Genomic DNA, 20,378 nt, shown 5'->3' with positions numbered 1-20,378 from the left:
GGGAAGATGCCACAGTCTGAAAAAAAATGTCATGATCTCATAGCAGAGACCTAAAGTTTGACCTAAGGGGCACACTCTTGTTGCCTCCTGGAAGGGGAAGTCAGGATAGCCAGGCAAGTGACTTGAGTTCTACTCAGTGTGGACTTACTGGCAAAGTTCCACCAGGGGGGCGCCGTGGGTGGGGCTGGCTGTCATTTGCAATGCTTGGCCTGCTTTCCCTCTCCTGTTCGTTCCCTGTTGTCCTTCATCCTCTGCCAAGACTGTTGTGATTCCTGTTTTGAACTTAAGTGATAGGTCATGCATCATTTTTCCTATTCCTCATTTTTCTGTGATAGTCTGGACACTATGTCCCACACAGCCCTGATGACAACAGAGCGAGCTTCTCAGCCTGAGCAAGCCTTGAGCGGCGCCGCCTTCCCGCTTACCTGTACCCCGTGCTGTTCCTGCCCACCACCAGATGCTTGGGCTGCTCCTCACACTTATAGAGGTTCAAGTCGTTCTCGGGCACCAGGTCCACATCGTGGAATATAAAGCAGTCCCAATTTTCATCCTTGAGAGCTTCCAGATAGCCCACATTCAAGAGCTTGGCTCGATTAAACTTTTTGCTTCCAGCCTATAGATACAGAAATTAAAACTTGGAAAGCTCCAGAGATAAGGTTTCACACTGTGCCCCTCTCCAGCCTCAGAGGCAGGAGTTGGAATTATTCTTCCCAAGTAAAAATCTGACAGAGTAGATGCAGTAACAGTAAAAAACCATTTGGTTTCTTTGTGTTCTTTCATATATACTTATATTCCAAAAGTGACAAACATGCCTTAAAATGGAGAGTTGTTTAATGGGTACAGAGTTTCAGTTTTGCAAGGTGAGAAATGTCTAGAGACTGGTTACACGATAATGTGAATATACTTCACACCACTGAACCGTATACTTAAAAACAGTTAAGATGCACTCTTAGTGACTATGAACCGGGAGAGATCCTGGCAGGGCTGAGGACATCAGATCTCATCGTTCTCCCAGCCCACTGACTTTGCCCTGAAGCCCTTCAATAAAATGGTTTGATCAGAAATTTAAAAAAAAAGTTAAGACACTAAATTTCATATTTCACAATTTTAAAAAGGTCATGGCTTTAAACTACAAATAAAAATAACTCAGAATTTTTTTAAAAACATACATTTATTTATTCCACATAAAAGTATAAACCTTCTTTATACATTAGTCATACCAATTAGTATCCTGCTTTATTGTCTAACTTTCAGCTGATCCCAATCTTACCGTATGTAACAAATTTACACTAAGCTTCCAAAAGACATTGCTCACTAGAAAAGACCAAGAAATCTGGACTTATAAACAGAGGTTATTGCTAATATTTCTAAGCTACTTAAAAGTTTCTTAGAATCACTGTAAGAGAATCCTGTTTTAATCTTTAATGGCAGAAGATAATCCTTGAGGCACCTGAGTGGCTCAGTCAGTTGAGTGTCAGACTCTTGATTTTGGCTCAGGTCACGATTCCAGCATCATGGGATTGAGCCCCATGTGGAGCCCCATGTGGAGCCTGCTTGTCCCACTCCCTCTACTCCCCATCCCTCCCCCCACCACTTGCACTCACTCTCTCTTTCTCTCAAATAAATAAATAAAATCTTAAAAAAAAAAAAAAAGGAGGCAATCCTCATAGTGACCTTACAGAAGGGATTCATCACTGAGTAAGAAGAGAACACAATTCAAACAGTTATATGAACAAAGCTATAGTATGAAAAAGATTTTACAGAATTAATTTTTTCATGGCTGTTTGGATCATAATCCTTAAGAACAAATTCCAGTTTAATAAAGAGTTTATCATAAAGAAAATACAAGCAGTTCTCAAAAGTTACCACAGTATTTTCATGAAAAGAATAACACCAAGCAGACATATTTTTCTAGTCACAAATATACTATACATTGGGGGTGCTGTCCTGAGTAAGAACTGAGAATGACCAATAATGTTAAAAAGAAAAATAATTATAGGGGTGCCTGGGTGGCTCAGTCAGTTGAGTGTCTGAGTGTTAGTTTTGGCTCAGGTCATGATCTCAGGGTCCTGAGATTAAGCCCCACTTCAGGCTCTGTGCTCAATGCAGAGTCTGCTGGAGATTCTCTCCCTCTCCCTCCCCCTCTGCACCTCCCCTGCTTGCGTGCCCTCTCTCTCTCAAAAAAACAAATAAATAAATAATTTTAAAAAAAATTATAAACCAGTAATAGTAACATTTTGTTTCAAATCCTAAAAAATGGGTGTATTATATATGCACATTGATTTCAAGAGCTCCCGTTTATTTTAAAGTATATAATGCAGAACTACATCCTCTGATTTGTCAAAAGTTTTCCTAAAACATATATTACCAATTATAAAACAATATTAAATATGTAGTGAATGATTTTGTTGACATTTTTGGCATCTGTAAGGATTTGAAGGGAATTATTTGAATGGTCTGGGACAATCCTGGAAAGCTAGACATGGATATTTAAGTTGATGCCTTTTCTTTTGATAAACATTAATACCAAATACAGGCATCTCTACTTAGAGCTAAATTCTTCAAAAGCAGCCCAAGCTTACCACTTACAGTGCTCCTAATGAATCACGCTTCTGGGAGCCAAATAAGGTAGTCAAGAAAGTGAAAACTAAACATAATCCATTTGATACAATAGAAGTTATAGGCAGAAAGATGGAGACAGTCATAGAACCTCATGGCTATTAATACGGTAATCTGTCGGATCCTCTGCCTAGATCCCCACTGATTAGCCATGCTCAAAATGGAAAACAATTCCAACATCTCATCATGTAGCGTCTAGCAAAGGCAGGAGGAAATACAAGGCAAATCTCCAGGGAAATTCTTTGGGCGGTCATTGGCTAACATGGAAGGGCTCACACACAAAAAGCAGAACAAAACTAAACTAAACTAAACAAAACAGACTTCCTCCAGAGGTTCGTTTAAGAGGCAATAAAATTTCCCAGCGTTTAGTCTGATTATTCCACACTCCGAGACAAGAATTTCCTTTACCCCTTTCATGGATAAATGAGGTAGGAGACCTTTTCTTCAATGAGTTTGATGCTCCTTTTACCCAAGAGACACCAATGGCCAAGTCCCTCAGTCTCATCCCAGAGAGAGAGGAGGACCTGGGGGGCGGTGGGGGGGGCAGACCAGACCACTCACCTGGTGGATGATGTAGATGCCATAGTCCAGCTGCTGCCTCTGCAAGAAGGGGTGAAGGTGTTCTAGAAGGTACATCAAGTGTTTCTCTCTGTTCCGGTGAGGAATGAGGATGGCGACCCGCTGCGAAGCCTTACATTCCTCAGGGCGATACCGGCCTCTGTGCACTTGGGGATTTTCTGCCGCCACTTCTTCCAGAGTGAGATCTGGTTTGAAAACAAGCTTGTTCTGGCCCCCTACAATAAAAACAGGACCCAGGAAATAACCGTAACTACCTCATCAAGGGCTGATGGGGTCCATGAGCATTTACCTAATGCACTTAGAACACTATCTGGCCCACGGTGAGGACCACAGGAGTGCTGGCTTTTATTATTATTACTTTAAAAGCCTCGTTCGGTCATGAACTGTAACCAGAGTCATGTGACCCAGGTTACTGGCTGCAAAAGGAAGTAAGTGACACATAAGAGCATTCTCTTGTGGCTGGGTAACCAACTCGGGGTTTGTGACTCATCCGTGAGGAGGAGATGCGTCCTGTCCCAGTGGCCCTGGTAAAGAGTAGAGGTCAGGGCTAGACTAAGTAACTTCAAATTGCTCAAATCCTCTTTTCCTTCTCAAAATTCCAAAGGAGGGTAAAGTCCCTTAAAAATCAGACGCATTCCATGGAATCAAGCTCAGGGGCAAGGCCATTTCCCACTCTGTCCCTGAGCTCCTGGAAGCTATCATAGCTCACTGAAGATAAAACCATGAAAGGAAACAGCAACGAGCCTCACGCCTCACCCAGCACAGCATGCATGAGCAATATCCTAATTCTCCCGTTGTGCCCCGGTAGCCGACATCCCCCAACGCTGCATTTGCCCAGCGAGTCTGGACACAGCCTGACTGGATGAAACCCAAGGCCGTGCGTGGTGACCAACCTCGTGCAAGGCTTCGTAGATCAGGTGCAAGCCACGGGCCCTCGTCCTCAATCTGAATTAACAGGGAATACTGACTGATAAGAGAGGAGGCAGAGCTCTGGTCAGAGAACTCAACCCTGCGTTTTTTAAACTCCATATACACCAGTCAGGCTGTAACATCTCAAGATGCTGGCACGCTGCGCCCTCCCTTCTGGAGCAAGGCAGTCACAGGCCCTTCCAATGTGTAAATCACCAGGCCTGGCTCCGTGGGACCACCCCTGCCCTGGCCATGGCTGCGCAGACCAGGTGCCAGGGTCCGTGAGGCGGTTGAAAGGCTCAGCCCAGCAGCACCAAGGGCAAATAACGGCTTCCAGCCACCGAGAGAGACTAACTGGCCTATAAGGAAGAGCCTTTCCTGAAGGTGTGAGGCACAGAGTTGGCAGGCAGCGATGCCCGAAAAGCCACCAGTAGGAAAATGAGTTGTGTGAAAGGCAAGCTACCAGAGCTGCTGAAAGGAGGATGGTGCGGCTGCTGAGATGGTTTCCCAAACAGCCCATTAACAAGCCCACCATCTGCGTTAACCTAAGCCTCTATTCTTGGCCCCTGAAAGAGCCCCATGCAACCGGTCTGATACAAACGAGTCCCCTTGCTCACTTTCTCATTGTCCCAACTTTGTAGGTGCCCTAAACTTCTACAGTGCCTGCTTCCGCCCCCTCTATCAGCCTCCCTGCCCCGCCCACAGCATCTTCTCCAATTCTGTCCCTTCTCGGCCCATCTTAACTCATCACTACTTTTGTCACCCTCTTAATCCAGGGACTTCCTCAGTACTGGGTCACTGCCCATTTTATTTTTATGAATACTTTTATCACTTAAATATGTTGTGAGAATTTTGAACAAGGTAGATAACACAGTCAGATTTGCCTTTCAACAACTCATTCTCCCATCTGAACTTGTATCACTTGTGAGCAGAACAATTTCCCTCACAACACGATCAGGAATCATATTCCATGACTGAGTAAAAAGAAGCAGTATGCCCCTAGGAACACAGTACAAGACTGTGATTCAATTAGGAGAGAGGGTCTGCAGGTGTTTGTTCAGCTAAGAGCAAGAAGCCACCCCCACGGAGGGCTACTTTAGTGTATGTACTTTTCTGAGAGAGAAGAATCTAAATCAGATTTTTGATGAACAAACAGGAATCTACCAGGCAGACATAGATTGAGGAAAGGCAGTCTGGAAAGAGGAAACAATTTAAGGCTCAGAGGAGTATCTGGAGAACTACAAGCACTTTGATGGTCTGGAGAATCAGAGGCCTGAGAGAATCTCTGTGGGTTATTTCTAATATCACTGTGGAGTTTTTCCTCTCTAATCAATGTGTTCAATAAAACCAACTTACTGTTAATTTAAATAGAGAGGCAAGACATCCAACGGGAATCAGAACACTATTAAAGAAATAAACACTAAAGACAACATTGAAAAACCCACTCGGTCTTGTCCCTTGACTCCATACTTTCAGCCAAGGGAATGCTAACAGATGTGACAGGAGTGGATTTCTCCACCTGTGCCCTGTGGATGTAGGAGGACAGACCCAGGCTAGCTCATTGGTCCCAGGAGGAGAATGTGAGACCCATGGAGCAGAGCCACTGGCCTAGATCAACGGACCCCCAGTTCATCTGGCAGACTTGTGAACTAAATACATTCCCATTGACATGTGCTTCTGAGGCTGAAGTGGCTTAGTAATAAAACTGGGTATGTTTATATAATGGAAGACGGACTGCACACGGCAGTATGGATACATCTCACAAACACAACGCTGAACGACAGAAGCCAGACACAAGAGAGACCATAGTGCATGTTTCTAATTATGTAAAGTTTAAAAAACAGGAAAAATCTAATGCCTGGTGTTGGAATCTTGAAGTAAGGGTCATGACTGAAAGAAGCATGAGAATTTCTGGGGCTCTAGGGGATTCCATTTCTTAATTTACATACTGATCACACACGTATGTTCACTTTGTGAAACTTTGCCAAGCTGCACACTTCTGATTTTTGTGCTTTTCTGTACATATGTTATATTTAACTAAAAAGTTTACACAGCACTTGTAAACAAGAAAAAACGAAAAGCCTTACTGAGGTATGGAGACACAGAAGGGCAGTCTTCCAGGTCTGCTTCTTTCACGGAGTCTTCCTTCGTCAGAGTTTCTTCCTTCCCCCAAACCAGAACCTTGTTGAAATGAGCCATGAAGTCCTTTGCTTTAGGAATGTCTTGAATAGCCCCCACAAAGTAGTTACTGGTGGCCCACCCAACAACTGTCAGGCATAAGAGAAAAAGCAACAATAACCGGACTTTGTAGGAAAGGTGGAAAGTCAGTAGGAAGCCCATGTCTGTTATTCTGTGAGCAATATGTATCTCTCCCCTTCACCACAGGGAGGAAGCTTTAAGCTCAACTTTACCAAGCCAACGGCAAACTTGGCCACAACTAGGGACGCCTGCTTTTGCTCAGTAGTTCTGCTCCAGCAGCCTCTGAAAGGAATCACAAAGACATGTTGTTTCACATGAAATCCTATCCTGAATGATTCACGCCATCACAGACTGAAAACTTATCCCCACTGGATCTTGACTAACAATAATGGGAGCTTTCCAATAGGGGCTTTGAGGTCAGAAAATCAGAGATTTCAGGGGCAGAGGGTTCCAACCATCTATACATCACAGGATTTCTCTCTGGGTTACCACAGGGGCTCAGTAATCTGTAAGACTAACGGGTAGAACTACAGTGCAGTGTTGAAGATCAGGGATTTGGATTTAGACGGAAACTACAGCTCCACCACGTATCAGCCATGACACTTCAAGCCAGTCACTTAACTGAGCCTCAGTCTCCTCACCTGTAAAATGGGGATAAAAACGGTCTCTCCCTGGAGAGGTTAATGTGGGACTGAATGACCTAATGTATTAATACATAAAGTGTTAGCCCACCTCCTGATGTATAGTGATCACCAACTAAGTGGTGACCATCACTGTTGTTGTTGGTATATTACTTCCATTAAGTGACTCTAGACTAAAGATGGCCGACAGGTGGACACAGCAGTTGGCTGCTGCAAGCACTACACTATTGTACTATTTCTCACTGTCAGTTGATGAACTGCCATTCTGATTTCATTGTACAGCATGTGGTGATACAGTATGAATTCACCTCTGAGAGGTGGCTATGCTCTTAGTTATTGACAAAAATCCAGTTTCGGAGGCCACAACATGGAGGCCCACCCTGGACCATAGTGAATGCACTAAGGTGATGAAGGCTACTTGGCAAGGCCCCCAGGGGGACAGCCAGAAATTCCCCTCACATCCTCCCTGTGTGGCCACAACCACCCCTCTCTCCTCAAATTCTAAGCGTGTTATCACAGGGGTGCAGAAAATGCTAAATACAGCCAGGGCAGTGATCAAATTCACAGCCAAACACATCCTCAGTTAAATGGATAGGATGGAGACCAAAATATTTTCTGTGCCAGGTAATGACACGAAAAAGGTATGATTAAATCTTAAGAAACAAAAAGGCAAACAGAAATAAATGCTGTATGTGTATAAGATTACCACTAAAACTATAGAAATAAGAAAACTCTAGAAAGAAATGTAGCCCAAAGCTAACAATAATTGTATTAGGAGTATGGGATTAGCTGGGGGGGGGGGGCGTGGGGGCACAGAGCACAAGCAGGGGGGCGGAAGAGGGCAAAGCAAACTCCCCACTGAGTAGGGAGCCCGACGTGGGACTTGATCCCAGGACTCTGGGATCATGACCTGAGCCCAAGGCAGACACTTAACCGACTGAACCACCCAGGCACCCCCCGTGTTTGCTTTTTTAAATTAGACACAGGGATGTGGTAATTCGCTGTGAAAAACAAAAACAAAACAATCTTAGCACCTCTCAAGATAGTCCCCTACTTACTGAAGGGTAGTATTCCAAAAATTTAGCTCTAGGTTAGTTCGAGGGATACCTAGAAAGCATTTCTCTCTAGATTCAATGTTATAAATGGAGGTTAGGTTTCTGGGTCAAGCCACAAAAGAGAAGATTTGACTCAGGAAGCAATTAAACAGTATGGCCTGTGTTTTGGGTCTTGCAAAAGTATCACAAGAAATTGATGCTGAAGGCTAATAAGAAGAGTGATTTATTTGTGCATTTACTCTGTGGCATGCACTGGGGTTAAATCGCTTGTATTAATTTACCTAATTCTCATTCTCAGCCTCGCAAGGTAAGAATCATTAGTCTCTTCATTTTATAGAGGAGAAAAATGAAGGTTTAGAGAGATTAAGGAACTTGCCCTTGACCACACAGTGTAATACTCGTTGCAGGTATACAATACAGTGATTCAACGCTTCCATCTCATTCTTGGAAAATTTAGACTGAGAACGTTGTTTTTCTAAGAGCTGCTTATGGAGGAATAGTCCCCTGACAGGGAGACTCCCTTGGCTGAAGAGGCTTCTGACCACAGAGGTACTATGGTGTTAGAAGCAGAAAAGGACCAGAACTCACACAAGTCCAGCACCCTGTCCTGTTACAGAGGGAGGAAGAGTTAAAGAGTTAAATCTTTAGAGAGATTTAAAAGCCACCCAACCAGGAGCAAGCTGGGAATAATCATAGACAAATATTGCTGAACTGCAGCCCATGGAACGTGGCCAAAGATAAGAAATTTATTATAAAAGCAAGGAGCCATTCTTACGGATTACTTAATAATTAGCCCCTCACTGCTAACTAGGCTTCTTGAGATGTGGATCTAGTTAAAAATAATCACTTCCCCTTTTCTCTAAGCCTTAGTGCCATCCTCAAAACTGACTTATAGAGGGAGCCAGCATGAAGGAAGCTCAAGTATGAGGTCTCCTTGGTTTCTGGGAGTAAACATGTGAGGTGTGAAGGGTCTATAATACCGGTCCAATGGTCTTTCAAGAGACAGCCCAGCCTGCTTATTGACTGAGTGCCAACTCCGCGTTCCAAACCCATCTGGTTTCCAAACCCATCTGCAAGCAGAAGGCATCTCAGAGTGGGCATGATGTGGCCCCAGTAACGTGATCCTACTCGCTTGGGCCTCTGGAGCAGCAAAGGGAAAAGGCTGATATTTTGCTACTCTTTTTACTCTTGCAGAGTTCCTGAGAGCTGTGTTTGCACACAGGTTGTCCTACCTTCTTTGGGCCTCTGGTATTCATCTCCCTTACCTGGCTTTACCTGGCTTCTGAGTGATCACTGCCCAAACCCCAATGGTTCCCTGGGTGGGAATGTAAGGATGACAGCCACTTACAAGTACAAATCATCTAAATTCAAAGACTGAGCTCCAAATGGCCAAAATTGGAAGCATTTGGGCAAGAAAATAATGATGGCATTGTATTTTAACCCATAGAATAATATGAATATCCATGAGTCCATACTGATACAAATGATCAAATAAATAAAAGGGAGGAAAAGGGCAGTTCTTACAGGAAACTCTCAATTAATAAGGAAGCAGGAGAAGGAAAAAAATCACCACTAGGCAAACACCACTGTAAGAATTGTTGCAGACAAGATCCGTCAATGGGTATTAAAATTAGTAGGTGAAAATTTGAGGATAAACAGAGTTTGTATAGTCTCAAGTATCTCCCCCAAGATATTTACTAGTTGCAAAGGGAAAGACAATAAGTTTACAGTGGAGAAACACAGATTTCACCCTCACTAAGTGATAAGGTTTAGTATTACCAGTGATATGACCTATCAACCTCATGAATTAGTGATATTTTAAATTCCACAAAATAACTAATCAGCACTCTTCAAAAGGGTCAAAATAATGAAGGACAAGGAAAAACTGAGGAACTAACTCAGATGGAAGAGACTAAGGAGAAATAACTAAATGCAATGTAGGATTCTGGATAGAATACGGGAACAACAACAAAAAATTATTAGGAAAATTAATGAAATTCAAGTAAAATCTGGAGTTTAGTTAATAGTTTGATAACTGAACCATGGTGATGTAACAGTCTAATATTAGGGGCAGTCGAGGGATTTCTCTGTACCGTGTTTGCAACTTCTCTCTTAATTAAAAATTAAAAGTTAAAATTTTAAAAGTCAGAGACTGAGTATAATCCAAGTCAGCATAAGGCAGTCAAATTAACTTCATTCTCAAAGAGAATCACTGGGTTTTTTTTGTATTCCTGGACCTCAAACTGACCTGATACATAGCAGTAGCAGGTGCTGAATTTGGTAAATAACCGACGATCTAGAGTATACTAGTTGAAATACATGAAGACTCACCATCGTCCCAGGCAACTACTAAAAACTGATGAGACAGGAGGGAAAGAGAAGGAAAAATAAACATTAATAAAGAAGGGAAAAAACTGGGGAGCCTGGGTGGCTCAGTCGGTTAAGCGGCTGCCTTCGACTCAGGTCATGGTCTCGGGGGTCCTGGGATCCAGCACCACATCGGGCTCCTTGCTAAGTGGGGAGTCTGCTTCTCCCTCTCCCTCTGCCTGTCGCTCCCCCTGCTTGTGCTCTCTCTCTCATCACTCTCTCTCTGTCAAATAAATAAAATCTTAAAAATAATAAATTTTTTAAAAAAGAAGGGAAAAATTAAATGGGTCTAAAATTCCATTTTGGGAACATTTAAAACCTGAAAAAGGCTCACCCCCACGCTAGCTCCCTTTGGTTTACTAACACCATCACTTTTCTAAGGGTAAAGAGCCCCCTCTCTAATAAATGGCACTTTCTCTTGGTCATGCCCACCACTTTCTGCTCCTCTGCCACTGAATATTCAAAAGCAGGGCTTCTCTCTCCTGATTCTGAAAGGAATTGCTGCTTCCACTGTCGCTCCCATCCTGAAGCCACAGGGCACCCTGGAGCAGAGTCCCTGACTCCAGGCAAGAGGCTGCTGGATGGTCCTGCATTACCCATTTCACAGCAGCCAAGAGTTGCCACAGAACGGTCAGGAAACATGAAGTAAATTTAACTAGCTAAAGACTGAAATTGTCTTATATAGCAAATGTTACGCAGCATAACAGAATTCAAAAGAATTTCTGATGGGGGATTGTAATGGAGATTCATGGTGTACTTGGGCGTCAAGTTCAGGTACCCCCGAGAGCCCTGCAGGGGGGTCAGAGTTCCCTTTCTGCAGTCATTAGGGGCACACCAATGAGAAGGCTTGAGAAGGCCTAAGGAAGTGGGGAAAACATGGCTCTGAAGTCACAAAGAGCTGAGTTCAAATCTTGTTACCAGATGCATGAATGGCTTTAGGCGAGTGACCAAAATTTCTGAGTCTGTTTTGCCATTTATTTAATTTTTTAAAAAGATTTTACTTATTTATTTAACAGAGAGAGAGAGAGAGCACAAGCAGGGGGAGCAGCAGACTGAGGCAGAGGAGAAGCAGGCTCCCCAATGAGCAAGGAGCTCAATGCGGGACTCGATCTCAGGACCCTGGGATCATGACCTGAGCCTAAAGCAGCCGCTTAACCAAGTGAGCCACCCAGGTGCCCCTGCCATTTATTTAAAAAGCCTGTTTAGTATGTGGTTCCAAGAATGCTTCTAGCAAATACAGTGGGGAATCTATTAAAATTACAGATTCCTGGGCCCTACTCCAGAGCTAAGGGGTCAGAACAGCTAGGCATGGAACTCAGAAAAGGAATTTTTAACAAGCTCCCCAGGTGATTCTTGTACCCATTAAAATTTGAGAACCACTGAAATGAGAGAATGGGCCTAGAATGCAAGTGATCCTTCAGAAATGTTCATTTTCCTTCTAGTGAGGACAAGCAGTAAGAAGATCTGGGAGGGGCGCCTGGTTGGCTCAGTCAGTAGAGCATGTGACTCTTGATCTCAGGGTTGTGAGTTCGAGCCCCATGTTGGTGTAGAGATTACTTAAAAATTTAAAAAAAGGAAAGATATGTAAAAATGAGATTGTTAAAATGCATTTGAATAGCTTTTGATTCCATCATTTAGTAATTTATTCTAAGGAAATAATCAGAAAGACAGACCACAATATTCAAGCCAACATTATAAAAATAACCAAAAATTGAAAAGAATCAGAATGTTAACAATACGAAGATGATTCAATTAATTACAGTACCTCCATATGCTGGAACATATGCTTTTATTTAAAAAGTGTTGAAAAAACTTAACTACATGGGGGGTGCCTGGGTGGCTCAGTCGGTTGAGCATCTGCCTTCTGCTCAGGTCATGATCTCAGGGTCCTGGTACTGAGCCCCACATAGCGCTCTCTGCTCAGTGGGGAGTCTGCTTCTCCCTCTCCCTGCCCCACCCCCCACCATTCATGTACGCGCACGCGTGCTCTCTCTCTCAAATAAATAAAATCTTTTAAAACAAAAAACAAAAAAACAAAAACTTAACTACACGGGAAAGTGCTCATGATAGCAAAGTGGAAAAAAACCCAGAATATAAAAACGTATATATACAATTCCAATTATTCTCTGTATGTATGGTGTGCATGTCTTTTATATATAAAATGCCAAAAAGAGTGACTGGTGGTTATTCGTTAATTATAAGATTAGGGAAATGTTTTTTTTTTTTCTGTATGTTCTAATTGTTCTAAAGTTGTGTTTTTTGTGATCAAAAAATTGTTCTAAAGTTGGGTTTTTGTGATAAAAAACCAATGTCTTTTTTCCTGATAAAATGACTATATAGATTTTCTTCAAAATATATTAAAATTTAGAGATGACACAATAGACAGGATTATAACTTTCAGTTACATAAGTTTGGCAGCAATTCATTCATATAACTTTTAAGGAGATCTGTTCTAAAGAGGCCCCAACAAGCCCAAATCTAAAAAAAACAAAAACAAAAAACCTCAGAGGCTGTCAATAATTTCCAATGCCAGAGAATACTGCAGTCTCTGTTTGAAATTCCTATTCCTAGGTTCTACTCCCAGAGATTTTTATTTCAAAGGTCTGAGGTGATGTCAGGGGACCCATATTTTCAACAGGAACCTAGGTCTGTTTGAGAAACCACTGTCCCTTGATGGCTTAAAAAAGAGACTAAAACCACCACTAACTTCCTTTTGATGTTCCCACTCTGAATAAAAGATCTTCGAAGAGATGGTTAGCTCTCAAATTATTTGTATGCATCTCTGGAAAAAGCGCCCATTATTATCAGCTCAGTTTAAAGTAGATACTAAATACTTATTCTATCAAGTGGCATATAAAATACAGTAACAGAACTCGTTTTATTGCCCCCCCCAACAAGATTACGGGGTCAAACAATTCAGTACTCTCTAACAGATGTTTCTAATCTGATCAAGGCACACAGACAGGAACCTGAAAATTTTTTGCAATTTCGTGGGGTTTAAAGGCCAACCTTGCTCTAGAAGATAAAATTCCAAAAAGATAAACTATGGTCCAATCAAGCATTATCTAGTCCCCTAGAGACACATTCCAGCACTCCTGCCCAGCCCTCCCGCCTAGGATAGCACTCCACCCCTCTTTTTTAAGCCCAGTATCTCAGCCTGGGCCCTGAATAATATTCATTCCTATCCAAGATTCCTTGACTTTCTTGTATCTCCAACATGTTATCTTCCTTTCTGAAAAAATTTAGAAATTAAAAAATTAAAACACACACACACACACCCCTCTCCTCAATCCTCAAATTACTATTTTTCTTGCTCCTCGTTTTCATCACCAAAGGGCTGCAGAACTTTCCCTGTGCCCTGAGCGCCTCCACGTCCTCAACCCTCTCCCACTCTTAAACACTTTGCAACCCAACGCACGCCCACTTTGTTACTAACTGCTCTCCTAAGGCTAGCAATCCAAAGGCCTTTTCTCAGTCCCAGTCTTTCTGGACTTCTCTATTCTTTTCAAACTAGAGTTAGCTCTTATCTAATGGAAGACCGATCCACAGACACCGATCTAAAGACGGGGGATGGACTCAGAGCCCGACTCCAGGCAGGTGTCTCTGAAGTACTTTAAAATCCAGGTGACTCTGACAACTCGCCGGCCACAGCAGGCCCCAGGCTGGGATCAGCTGATCGGTTTCCTAGGAGAAACCCTGGGAGAAAGGGCTCCAAGGAGGAAGGGGCTTTTTCACGTTGATTAGCCCGCGGGGAAAGAGGTGCTGGAGGATGACCCCAGATTCGTGAGACGACCCCTGAATCGCTCCCCACTTGGCAGCATCTCGCCCGACTCCCCCACCGACAGCAGAGGGAGCGCCGCGGTGGCGCGGGCACCTGAGCCGGTGCCTCCCCTCCCGCTAGGCTCGGCCTCCGCAGGCCCCCAGTCCGGCCCTACCGCTGGGGCTGAGGCAGAACCGCCCCACCGAGCCGGGCCGCACCGCGCCGGCCCGCCGCGCGCCCAGGCCCAGCGCGGGACCCACCCCGGTGCGCCCCACAGCGATGCCCACGCCGCCTCCGCACGGGATTGCGCATCCCAAGCGCCCGCGAAGCCCAGGCCCCAAGTACTCACCACAGACACGGCCGTACCGAGCACGCACCTCCCACAGAAAGAGGAGGCCAAAGGGGCCGTGAGGACGGCCCCCGCCACCCCGGAGGAGGTCCCCGAGTGCAGGCTCCGCCCCCTGCCCGCCCCGAGAGTCGCGTCGGCCAGGCCTTGGGGGCGGGTCTGCCAGTTTCTCTGCAAGCGTGGCGCGCCCCCCCCCCCCCGAGCCCCACGGACCCCACCCGGGCGATGGAATAGTTGAACTAGGAGGGAGAGAGAGGGGTGGACATCTTGTCTTTTGAGAGATCTTAAAGCCTTGTGCTAATAATACTGAGCTAGGGGCTAGGTGCGTCCCACATCCATCCCCGTAAATGCTCACAAAGCATGGGTTAGTTCAAAGAGATGGTTAGTTCTGGTTTTACAGAATAGGAAACTGAGGCTTCAGAGGTTAGTAAACTTACCTTACATCACCCTGGCAGCTTTCAGCTTTCTCAACTACATAATGTACCAAATTACCTGCCTTTCCCATTTCGCAGGACGATTAAGAATATTAACTGAATAAATTGTGAGAAATCCTAACTTCTTCAAAGATATCATAACAGAAACTCAAGACAGAATCATATTTATAACTAAAGATTTAAGTGAAAAATCATGGGGGGTTCTGCTTAGGTAGGCGGAATAGCAGTCCAGATTCTCCAGGGCACCCTGCCACGCACGGGAAAGTAAGAGATTCTCCAAGAATTACCCCAACCCAAAAGGAACAAACCATGGGAAGAACCAGCACTGGGCCATTGAACTCTAAGCAAGAGATCTGGGGCTTTGCTGAGGGCACATGGAGAGCTTCTGCCCACACTGTGATCTGGGACTGAAAGAAGGAGAGCCAAACCTGAGCCTTTAAAGAGTTGCCAAGTCTCCTGTGCTCTAAGCAGAAGCAATAGAAACCCACTCTGAAGGATGCACCCTTGATTCAGACCCATAGGATTCACACAAATGCAAGTTAACAGCAAAAACAACAAAATCGCCACTCATAGGAGGTCACACATAAGTGACAGTCAGCAGAACTGATACACAACAGATTAAAGATTCCCTAACACAGAATACAGAACTTTTTTTTTAATTTAAAGGAAAAGAAAAAAAAAAAAAAGGACGTTCCTGGAGATTACTTACCAATTATGATGGAGATAGAGTACCAGTACAGTGGAGACATCCGGCAGATACCGCCTTAATCAAGTACTCAAAGCTAAGTTCACCAAGTAGCACAAACTGGCAGCACACATGAGGTGGTTTTCTAAGGCCATGACATCGCCTTCATTGTATTCCTGACAAAAATACAGAATTGGAATTTAAACATGAGGAAACAGGTAAGCCCAAATTAAGGGACATTCTACAAAACAACTGGCCTGCACACCCCCAAAATTTCAATGTCATAAAAGAAAGAAAAATAAAAAACTGTTTCAGATTAAAGGAGACTGAAGAGATTTGACATCTGAATTTCTGGATTGAAAAAGAGTTGCCGCAAAGTATATCACTGAGATAATAGGAAGTGAATAGTACACTGTGATAGATTAAAAATGGCCTGAAATTCGTTGTCATTCCTCCAGCTGAGAAATGGGTACATATTTCCCCTCCTTTTAAATCTGGGTTAGCCTATGACTGCTTTGACAAATGGAATAGAATGGAAGTGAAGGAGTGCCAATTCCGAATCCAACCTTGATTTTTTTATTTATTTTTTTAATTTTTTTTTAAGATTTTATTTATTTTTCAACACAGAGAGAGACAGCAAGAGAGGGCACACAAGCAGGGGGAGTGGGAGAGGGATAAGCAGGACTCCCGCCAAGCAGGGAGCCCCATGTGGGACTCGATCCCAGGACCCCGGGATCATGACCTGAGCCAAAGGCAGATGCCCAATGACTGAGCCACCCAGGTGCCCTATTTTTTTATTTTTATTTTTCTGAGCCCAACCTTTAAAAGGCAATTTCTGGGAGCATCTGGGCGGCTCAGTTGGTTAAGTGTCTGACTCTTGATTTTGGCTCAGGTCATGATTGCAGGGTCATGAGACTGAGCCCTGCGTCAGACTCCATGCTGAGGGTGGAGTCTGCTTGAGATTCTCTCTCTCTCTCTCTCCCTCTGCCCCACCCCCTGTGCTCTTTCTCTCTCTCTCTCTCAAAATAAATATATGAATAAAATCTTTAAAAAGAAAAGGCAATTTCTGCTTCTTCCACTATACTCTGTTTCTTGAATTTGATCATTGTATTATGGTTATATAGGAAAGTGACTTTATTCTTAAGAATTATTTAATGATTATCATGATGTCTGCAATTTCTCTCAAATGGTTCAGTTAAAGTCTGAGAGAGAGTAAGAGAAAGCATGCATAAATGTGGCAAAATGTTAACAACTGATTAATCTAGATGAAGTGTATACAGGTGTTCCTTGAATAATTTTTACAACTTTTCTAAACCTTGACATTTCACCCTCAAAAAAGTGCAAATAAAAGAGAAAGGATTAAATCTCAAAAAGGAAAAAAAACAATGACTTGACTTCCTCTTTTGGCCAAGATGAACTAATAAGGACAAGATGTACCATCCCAACTAAAGTATCTAAAACAAAACAAAACAAAAAAACAGATAAAATATCTACAACAACAGTTTTCAAGATACTCTATATGAAGCAACAAAGGATAGTGATCTCTGAGAACTAAGAAACTAACAAGGTGAGTCCCATAATTGCCCCAGTTTGCTACTTTGAGAGTTTCCAAGCATGGCAGAAGGAAGAGAAAGCTGAGACAGAGCCTGGCAGATTACCTGAGTTGAGAAAACAGGCCCTAAGGTCTAGAGACCAAAGCAGCTAGAGTTCACATGACAGAATAACAGAAAGAAGACAGATGCACAGAGACAGAATACTGGACAGATCCACAGAGTTCTCCCTCAAATATTTATGACCAATGTATGCATCTAAGGAGACTGTTCTAGGCCCAGGAAAGAACCATCTGTAAGGATTAGAGGGAATGGTTCTTGTCATTCACATTGGTCTAGGAATAGTGCCTATTTCAATCAGCCAGACAGGAAAAACTCATAATTCACAAGGCACTGGGTAGAGTATTCAGGAAGATCTTGCCTCAGTGGTGGAGAAGTAGCCCTACAATGAGCACTGCTTCAGACCTACCTACTAAAAAGTAAAAACAAGATCCCAAAGGACCAAACTATATCCAAATAACTTAAGTATCTCCCAGAAAAAAGCACAAGAAGATTTATAGAGCTATAAAAATAGTCAACATTGAACCAGGTAAGATTCACAATGTCTAGCCTCCAAACAAAGATTACCAATTATACAAAGAGTCAAAAAAATACAACCAATGGGGGAGAATAATTAGTGAAAAGCAACCTAGAACTGACACAGATGTTAGAATTAACAGAAAAGAACATTAAGACAGTTATTATAGCTGTATTCCATATATTCAAAAAGTTAGAAACACAGAAAATATAAAGGAAGACCCAAATTAAACTTGTAGAAATGAAAAATAAAATGCATTACAATATCATATAGGCCAGAAAGAGATAAATGAAAGTATATATTGTAGGGTTCTTATATTATGTGTGAAATGGCATAAGATCACTTTAAGATACACTAAGATAAATATATATACTATAAACAGTTAAGCAACCACTAACATAAAAAAATAAAGACTTATAACTAATAAAGCAACAACAGAGATAAAATCAAATCAAAAAGAAACTTGATTAGCCCAAAAGAAGGTAGAAAACCAGGAAAGTGAGAACAAATAACAGGAAGGACAAATAGAAAACAAATAGCAAAAGGATAAACTCAAATCTAACACCTTAAAAATCAAATTAAATGTAAATGGAGTAAACTGCCTGATTAAAAGGCATAGGTTGTCAGGTTGAATAAAAAAGCAAGCCCCAACTATATGCTGCCTACAAAAAAGTGCACTTTAAATATAAAGATAAGGGGCGCCTGGGTGGCTCAGTTGGTTGGGTGACTGCCTTCAGCTCAGGTCAAGATCCTGAAGTTCCAGGATCGAGTCCTGCATTGGGCTCCCTGCTCAGCGGGGAGTCTGCTTCTCCCTCTGACCCTCCTCCCTCTCATGCTCTCTATCATTCTCTCTCTCTCTCTCTCAATAAATAAACAAAAATCTTTAAATAAAATAAATAAATAAATATAAAGATAATATAATAAATTGGTTAAAAGTGAAAGGATGGAAAGAGAGAAACTATGCTAACACTAGCCAAAGGAAAATGAGATTAGCTACTTTACAATCAAACAAAATAAATTTCAGGGCGCCTGGGTGGCTCAGTCGTTAAGCGTCTGCCTTCGGCTCAGGTCATGATCCCAGGGTCCTGGGATCGAGTCCCACATCGGGCTCCCTGCTCGGCAGGAAGCCTGTTTCTCCCTCTCCCACTCCCCCTGCTTGTGTTCCTGCTCTCGCTGTCTCTCTCTGTCAAATAAATAAATAAAATCTTTAAAAAATAAATAAATAAATAAATAAATTTCAGACCAAAGACTATTACCAGGGATCAAAAGCTCATTTTATCATTATAAAGATAAAGGGGTCAATTCATCAAGAGGAAATAACAGTCTTAAACATTTATGAACCTAATAATAGTGCTTCAAATTACATGAAGTTAAAACTGATAGAACTGCACAAAGAAATAGATGAATCCAAAATTTTAGTCGGAGATTTTAACACTCCTCTTTCAATAATTGCTAGACCATGTATGCAGAAAATCAGTATGGATATAGAAAATTTGAATAACACTATTAATTACTTGATCTGATTGACATTTAGAGAACACCCAACAATAGCAGAATACACATTCTTCTCAAGTGCACAGAGAACTATTTTTGGCCATAGACTCAATAAAATTCAATAGGATTCAAGTCATACAACCTATGTTCTCTGACCACAGAAAAATTAAATTAGAAATCAGTAACTAAAAGATCCTTGGAAAATCCCCAACAATTTGGAAACTAAACAACACCCTTCCATATAACTGGCAGAGTGAAGAACACATCAAAAGAGAAATTGAAAAGTATTTTGAACTGAATGAAAATGAAAACAACATATCAGAATCTGTAGATGCCATTAAAGTAGTACTTAAGGGAAAACTTACAGCACTGAATGTCTGTATTAGAAAAAAAGAAAGGTCTCAAATCAGTGATCTCAACTTCTACTTTACAAACCTAGAAAAGAAAGAGCAAAGCAAATGTAAAGCAGAATAAAGGAAGTAATAAAGACCAAGGCAGGAACCAATGAAATAGAAAAGAAGAAAACAATGAGAGAATCAAATAAAGCAAAGGCTGTTTTTTTCAGAAAATCAATAAAATGGACTAAGCTTTAGCTAGATAATCAGGAAAAAAAGAGAAAAGACAAATTATCAATATCAGAAATACAGAGTTGACATCACCACATATTCTACAGGTATTAAGGATAAAAGTAGGTCTTTTTATAGCTCATAAGTGTGATGATTGAGTATTCACATTATTTTGTGACATGTTTACAACTACAACATATTACCCATCTGACATGAAAAAAAAAAACAAGAAAAAAAGGATAACAATAGATTATTATGAATAATAATAACTTTATGCCAATAGATTTCACAACATAGATAAAATGGACAAACTCCTTGAAAGACATGAATTACCACAGCTCACACAAGAATAGATAACCTAAAAAACCCTATATCTGTTAAAGAAGCTGAAATTGTACTTAAAAACCTTCCCACACAGAAAATTCCAGGCCCACATAGCTAGAAGAAATAATACTAACTCTCTAGGAATTAGTATTTGTACTAATTCTATAGAAGGAAGAAATAATACTAATTCTACACAAAATTTTCCAAAAAAATTGAAGAAGAGGGAGTATTTCCCAACTCATTCTATGAGGCCAGCGTTACCCTAACTCCAAA

At 42.1% G+C, this 20,378-nt stretch overlaps 1 protein-coding gene and 1 pseudogene across 3 annotated transcripts in view; one reads left to right on the top strand and one right to left on the bottom strand.

Annotated features, from left to right (window-relative positions):
• The window catches only part of B4GALT4 (beta-1,4-galactosyltransferase 4), a 36,336-nt gene extending 20,698 nt beyond the window's left edge, over positions 1–15,638 (bottom strand). For 2 of the 3 annotated variants that reach the window (XR_014149300.1, XM_006730424.3), the window contains exons 1-4: positions 14,479–14,584; positions 6,195–6,588; positions 3,181–3,413; positions 426–613 (exon numbers count right to left, since the gene is read on the bottom strand). Coding sequence is in view for 2 of the 3 variants with exons in the window: in XM_006730424.3 (XP_006730487.1) it covers positions 426–613; positions 3,181–3,413; positions 6,195–6,447 (674 nt within the window). In the remaining variant the exon portion in view is untranslated. Of the gene's footprint in view, positions 1–425; positions 614–3,180; positions 3,414–6,194; positions 6,589–14,478; positions 14,585–15,618 lie in introns of those variants that run through there. The other variant, XM_081833582.1, reaches the window with a different exon arrangement.
• Positions 15,639–19,907: 4,269 nt separating this feature from the next.
• On the top strand, positions 19,908–19,994 carry LOC115939935 (small nucleolar RNA U13; annotated as a pseudogene).
• Positions 19,995–20,378: the final 384 nt, after the last annotated feature.

This window comes from Leptonychotes weddellii, chromosome 1, assembly GCF_054177405.1.
Source record: "Leptonychotes weddellii isolate Sample4059 chromosome 1, ASM5417740v2, whole genome shotgun sequence".
Taxonomy (NCBI): Eukaryota; Metazoa; Chordata; class Mammalia; order Carnivora; family Phocidae; genus Leptonychotes; species Leptonychotes weddellii.
Note: the sequence above shows the minus strand (reverse complement) of the source record. Positions and strands in the feature narration are given on the sequence as shown.